Genomic DNA, 7,329 nt, shown 5'->3' with positions numbered 1-7,329 from the left:
AAAAGTGATTTTCTTCACCCACACCTTCACCTTCATCTTCTGATTCTTGAGTGACATAATTTTGCTGAAATGGAGGTTGGATTGGCTGCTGCACGGCCGCTTCTTGTGCTTGTGTTTCCCGCTGCTTGATTCTATATTGGGGCTGCTGTTGTTGACCTCTGAAATTTGGGTTTCGAACTTGAGGTTCCGGTTTGCCAAGACTAAGATTTTGGAATGCCTTTTTCATCTCTTCCACCGTCCGAAGAACTTGAGAAGTGGATGCTGCCTCTTCTTTGATTGTGACCTTCTTCTCCGCTTTCATTCTTGCCCTTTTGTCATTCAAATTAGCCTCCACACTGACTGCAATTTTCTGCATTTCCTCCAAGGTAGGAGGATCTCGGTCCCGCAGTGAGTAGGCCATCTCCGGATCGAAACCATCCGGGAACTTAAGCAATGCAGACTTTCTTGATGGTTTCAAATCATCGGGTATAGCGTTATACACTGAATTAAATCTGATTATATAATCTTGAGCTGACTCACCCGGATTTCGCTTGAGGTTGTTGTACTCGGCATTGATTTGCAGTGGGTCTTTTCTGATTTCCCATCGGTCCAAGAATTGATTCTCAAGTGCTTGCAAGGTGGTGATGTTGTTAGCTGCCAACCCTCTAAACCATTTTCTTACTTCTCCGACAAATGTTTGCACGAACAACCGCATGGTAACATCTTCTTCATCTAACTCATATAGATCAAAGAAAGTGGACATTTTATCGATATGTTGCTGTGCTGTAATACTTTGTGGAGTGCCATCAAACATGGGAATTTTGCTTTGGTAATCAGCAGGCATATCATGAAGATTAGCAGGCAATACAAGTGGGGCAAAACGGGCTGCCATTTTTCTTGGTAATGTAGGTCTTGGAGTAGCAGGCGGAGTAGGTGTGGCAGTATGAGGAGTAAGAGGAGGAGAAGTAGTATGTGAAACCGAAGGCGAAACAACTGTAGATGGGGGATGAGGAACTATGGGAGTGAGGGCAATATAAGGGGGATTTGCCTGTTCATGCGCCGTGATAGAAGATCCGATATGACCAGAGATATTTTCAAGGAAATCAGCAAGAGTTGTAGCTTGTATACGTGTCTGGAGATTCCTCAAAATGAAATTTTCAACTAATTTATTATGCCTCTCAAATTCAATAGCAGCTGCAAAATCAGGATTAGGAACTAGAGTAGCAAGTGCACTTTCAGATTTAGATTTGAACAAGGACAACTCGAAACTTTCGTCAAAATCAAGATCTTCAAGATACTCAAAAATAGCTGGGCATGAATTAGATCTGACAATTGGTCCTGGATCAGTAGCCAGCTTGTTTTCGCGAATAGACTAGGAAAGGAAAAACCGCTCAGCCGTATGGAAACTCTTAGCCTATCATCCGAAGCTTAGAGTCCATAATGATACTGGGATAAAGATGTCACTGAAGTGAGGGTTTCAGAAGCTCACGGAGATTGACTGAAGCAGCGTTTATCTACTAACGCTGATGTAAAACAAGAGCATGTTCAAAGGCTACCTGGCGTAACTTCAGGCTCCATCTAAGACTTGCGAAACACACACATCAACACACAAAGAAGTTTGTTCTCCCCAGTATGGTCGCCAATATGTTTGAAATGGAAAGAATGTACCCTTCATACATCGCAAGGGCTCCAATCACAGGCACATTAGAAACAGGTGTATCGGTCAGAGAACCAATTCCCGGAGCTGGCCCACTCCCTGTAAAACTGGTTTTAGCCTTCCAAACACAAAGACTAGGCCCTTTTAGTGAACCATTGCCCTTTGATGTTGCTGGAAAGCAATGCGCTGCTATCCCTTCCTTTAGTGGTCTGCTTCATTTATTTTGGAAAACTACAGCCAACAAGATTTTGCGAGCTGGTTTTTATTGGCCTTCTCTTTTTTCTGATGTGTACAAAGCGGTGAAGAGCTGTCATGAATGCCAAATATTTCAAGGAAAGCAAAAGTTGCAGCCATTGCCTCTCAAACCTGTGGAAATCAATGCACCATTTCAGCAGTGGGGCCTTGATTTCATTGGTGAAATCCACCCAGCATCATCCGGGCAGCATCGTTGGATCTTAACCGCTACCGATTACTTCACAAAGTGGATAGAGGCAATTCCCACTCGCCAGGCTACAGATTCGGTAATCATCTCTTTTCTTGAAAATAATATCTTGTCCCATTTTGGCTGTCCATTCAAATTGATCACAGACAATGCAGCAGCGTTGTATCTAAGATCCCGTTTTGGCTGTCCATTCAAATTGATCTCTCTAAGAGAGCAGCAATCCATTTGCCTCTCCTACCTTTCGGCTCTGTTTGTACCAAGACATCCTTTACGGCCGCATTAGGAACATATGCCAACACATGAGAGTTGAGAATATATACCCGGAAATCTTTCAAGGCTTTGATCAGCGCCAAAGCTTGCTTCTCAATGATGTTATAGTTTAGTGCTCCATCTCTAATAATCCGGCTGAAAAAAGATATTGGCCTCTCAACTCCTTCTCTTTTTTGCATCAATACTGCTGCCAATGTATGCTCGGAAGCGAAAGAGAACAAGATGAAATCTTGAGTATAATCTTGAGAACAAGATGAAGATCACGGGATCTTTGAGACGGAGTCGATGTTAGACTCCGTCTCATGTCAGAGATTGATTCTTCTTCATAACCCTGTTTTGAAGAAGAAATCATTAAATGTGTTGTTTCAGATTATGTAATTTGTTCTTCAGCTCTTCAAAAAGGCAGCAACGACTTCAAAGCTCCTATCCCTGCACAAACAAAAGAAACAAAACATCATCAGCAATCATGTCCATTTGTTTGATCTGGTCTAGAAGTTGTCTTCAGTTGTCATTTGGTTATACAGCCCTCCATACATTTGGTTGCTCAAATCTGGTTACTTAGCAAAGGAATTGCTGGACTGAGAGGCATACTTTAGTCCATCATTGGATGCAAGCAATCAAGCCCTGCTCCCTCACGTATAAAAATAAGGAGAAAAGGTCACCATAACAATGAATAATCCTGTCAGTAAATTGATGTGGCATTTTGTGATGTGTAAGGATAAAAATGCATTACATAAATCAGTTTGTTGATGTGCCAATACAGGACTGCAATAAACAATTGTGTATATCTCTAACTGATTGGTTCAAGGCACCTTTTGAGCAAAACATTGGCAAAGAGCTGGGATGTCTGTGCGTGGAGTGCGGTAGTTGAGTATGCGCAACAATGTGGAGGAGGGAGTTTCAGCTCAAGATTTGGTGCATGGGAGAGTTGTACAAATGCTTGATAATGGCGTACTCGAAATGATGGAATGAACTCATTTGTGGGGCTCTACAAAATGGGACCATGGAGGGATTCTTTGAACTCATTTTATACTTCCAAACACAATCTAAACCTGCCTACTGTGGATTGGCTACTCTTGCAGTTGTTCTCAATGCTCTTGCAATTGATCCTGGAAAAAAATGGAAGGGGCCTTGGCGTTGGTTTGATGAAACGAGTATGATTGTATCTAACAGTGTGATGTGATGTGCATGACAAATTACTTTACATTCTTGTTCTTCTCAAACTAGAATCGGTTCAAAAGAAAGCTTTAAACTTTGTTAACTCTATTGATACGGGTTTCATGTTGAAACTCTTCCTTGTACAGCTTATAATGGTTCGATATGTTCAGAATCACAACTTATTGAGGTGTTGGAAGTCCTGTATGAGTAGTATACACAATGTGTGACTTACTGCAAGTATTCTAATCTATCTCAAAACATAGGGAAATGCTACAGAACTATACTGTTCACGTTTCCATATAGTAATCATTTCCCTTTAGCTTGGCATGAGAATCAACAGATCAGAGAACCGGCAACTATGACCGTGACTCTGTGTTCATCTCTTAACATGCTCGAAGGAGCCACAGGTTGTTGTATTTGGTCAGCAAATTTGTTTCTATTTGAGTTTTCGTTCTCTCATCCACAACTTTTTTCTAATAAATCTTGTTTTGAGGTGGAATGGCGATGACTAGGTTGACGAATCTGTTCGATCCTTTGCTCAGTCCTCAATGCAAATAAGCAACTCCAGGAATTTATTGCTGTTCTTCATGGATGCCGGTGTATGATCCAAACTTGTCTGTCTTTCAATGACAGAATGGATGAGATAAAATCCAGTTTGTTACGGCATGTTTTAACTCCAGGATGTCAAGGCAGAAATCAATCAGAGTTCATGCCCAGGATGTCAAGGCAAAGTCGTTCATGCCTAGGGTCGAAGGGACATGCGACGACGCTCTTGCTGAATGAGGCTTACCAAATCCTCATGAAAGATGATCTTAGAGTAAAATATGACGTTTCACATGGTAAAATCTCTCACGTGAATGGTCAATTCACAGGTTTGGCTTACAGTTCATGGAATGGACCTAAAAGGCCAGAAGCCCTCTTTGTCGATGAAAACGCTTGTATAGGTTGTCGAGAATGTGTTTTTCATGCAAGTAAAACGTTCGTAATGGATGAAGCTTTGGGCTGTGCTCGTGTCAAAGTTCAGTATGGGGATGATGATTCTCAGATTAAGGTTTCTATGGATTCTTGTCCTGTAAACTGCATCCACTGGGTTGATAGAGAAGACTTGCCAATACTCGAGGTCTTGGCTCGGCCACGTCCCAAAGACAGTAACGGTATATTTGGTGGAGGTTGGGAGCGACCTTCAAATATTTTCCTGGCAGCAGAAACATACAAGAGACGGTTGAATGAAATGCAAACCAACAAAACTGAACCATCATTGTTTTTCTAAGCATGGTGCAATTGAGTCTAGTTTTTCAGAGGGCAATCACACCAAGTCTAATAGCGCAGAATCTGAAGCATGGAAGGAAGCTGTAGAGATGAAACTTTTACGGTTAATTGAAACAGCTGGTAAGGCAGCAGAGGCAAGAAGAAAATCACCTTCTTTATCCATTAGAGAAGGAATTAATAATCAACAGGAAGTCTTTAAATTGCAGAAATCAAAATACCAGTATATGGAAGATGTCAGAAGATGCCTCCAGTACATCAAAGATGGGGAAAGCTATGAGTTATGCCTGACAACACAATTATGCGGCATGGTTTAACTTTGGAAAGGGTGATATATGCATCTGTTCTTCTTCACCAGAGAGGTTCTTACGTTTAGACCAGAATGGCATTTTGGAAGCCAAACCTATAAAAGGAACTGTACCCCGCGGAAATTCACAGATTGATGATGAGAAATTGCGATCTCAACTGCAACACAGTGAGAAGGACCAAGCAGAAAATTTAATGATTGTAGACCTGTTACGAAATGATCTTGGCCGTGTGTGTGAACCAATGCCAAGTCAAAATATGCCTAAAACAAAACAAAGACACCTGTCATAGCAGAAAAACAGGAACCGATGATCTATTTTTTGACTGCAGTTGCAAAGTGGCAGGGAACAAGATTCGATTGCCTATATTTGTCTTCAGCAATGGAAATTGACACCTGTAATGCCACTAGTGCCACCACTTCATCAGTTTTCAACAGTTCGAGTAGAAGAAGGAGCGCATTTTTATTTTCAGATAGGGCTGATTGTTTTCAGTTAGTTTATTTATTTTTATTGATAAAATCAATTCCTGGTCTTGGGGTCGATGGTTTTTTCCCCAGCTGTGTTTATTTGATATATTAAAAACAAAATCATTTGTAAAAGAGAGGAGATTTTTTTTTTCTGAGTGCTGAGTGCTGGAACAGAGCTTTCAATGTACAATTTTTTGCAGGGATTTTTAATGAAAATTTCACAGCTCTAACTTCTGAGATTCATGTGGTATGTTAATTTAGCATAATTTTTCCCTTTGTCTCATATGTAATCTGCTGTACAAACACTAGATCAGGTAATGCTAAAATGCCATATTAACCATTCGAGTAAACCTGACAATGAAACCGCTTGAGAATGCTGCCACGAAGTCACAGATGCAAGTGTTGGCAGCCCTTCATGCACGTGGTGACCCTGGTCACGGAAAAGACAGCCTGATCTGTCAATCAAAATGCCTAAGCTCTAACTTCTGAGATTCATGTGGTATGTTAATTTAGCATAAGTTTTCCCTTTGTCTCATATGTAAACTGTTATGTTTCATTCACCTCATGATCATATCTAATTGAGCAAATGAAGTGTTTAGGTAGGAATTCATAGTATTGTATGCTCCTCCTATAAATTTGCTCACGTTCAATGTTTTCCTCTGTTTAAGGAGGATTCAAAGTATTATTTGCCCTCCTTAGCTCCTCACCAGTCTTGCCATCCCATTTAAAACCTAGATTTGATGCTAGATTCCTTGCCTACCTTGCCTCAGTCGTCAACCTGTGTTGTTCATTATATTTCTCTGTTTGAAGCTGTGATTTTGCCCATGCAGCCCAGAAAAACCCCATTATTTAATTAAAAACCCCAAATCAACCTTCCTACATCAGTTTACTAGCCTAATATCAGTGTTACTTTTGATTGGTCATCTCACCCCATTGAAAATTTGCCGAGATAGACCGGAGAGAGCCTTCTCATACCCCGTAGGGCTAGCTACGAGGTGAAATGGTTTGATGTTGCCTTGAAGGTTTACCTTCCTCAGCCTAGGGTGAAATCTCAAGCGCTAACATAGTGGCGACCATACTGGGGAAAACATTCAACTTGTTGATTGTTTTGTCCCGGTACATGCAAGCAAATGTCAGATCTGATGCTGATGGTGGACAGCAGTCAGATACATATGCAGGCTGAATCATTCACCTGGCGACTCCAACTCGATCCAGACATTCCAGTGCCTGTTGATATGTTCATGCAATGGTAGGGTATGTGGCAAACCCTGCACTTTGTGAAGCTCTAAACGAATTTAGAGAATGCTTAGTGGATATTGAAATTAATGAAGAAGTTTTAAGTTTTTTCCTTCAATGTTTGAAATCTCCGAATTATCATCCTAGCGTCTGTGAGTTACTTGTTGAAAGAATCGAGAAAGAGATTCAAGATTTAGATGAGCAGATCCAGTCTTATGATTTCCAAGACCCTAAAAAGTTCTTGGAAATCCTCCTTCCTTCACAACAAGCAATAACAGACTTGCCTATAGAGGTATACATTGACAGTGTGCAGCTGGAAGCATGTGTTGCAGAGTTGGGGCAGCCAACAGAGTCCGGTGTCCGTGATCCTATTGCGGCATACATGGATACATTTTTCAGGTTGATTGACAGATCAAGCTGTCTTTTCCGTGACCAGGGTCACCACGTGCATGAAGGGCTGCCAACACTTGCGTCTGTGACTTCGTGGCAGCATTCTCAAGCGGCTTCATTGTCAGGTTTACTCGAATGGTTAATATGGCATTTTAGCAT

General features: G+C 41.3%; 1 protein-coding gene across 1 annotated transcript; it reads left to right on the top strand.

The window, feature by feature from the left end:
- The first annotated feature begins 4,140 nt into the window (after positions 1-4,140).
- On the top strand, positions 4,141-4,776 carry LOC149264771 (chaperone protein dnaJ C76, chloroplastic-like). Its single transcript, XM_089400769.1, has one exon. The coding sequence runs from the start codon at positions 4,141-4,143 to the stop codon at positions 4,774-4,776; it is 636 nt and encodes a 211-aa protein (XP_089256895.1).
- The last annotated feature ends 2,553 nt before the right edge of the window (positions 4,777-7,329 follow it).

The sequence above is a fragment of the Pinus tabuliformis genome, chromosome 6 (genome assembly GCF_031772625.1).
Source record: "Pinus tabuliformis cultivar Carrire ecotype Pingquan chromosome 6, CPIR1, whole genome shotgun sequence".
Lineage (NCBI taxonomy): Eukaryota > Viridiplantae > Streptophyta > Pinopsida > Pinales > Pinaceae > Pinus > Pinus tabuliformis.
Note: the sequence above shows the minus strand (reverse complement) of the source record. Positions and strands in the feature narration are given on the sequence as shown.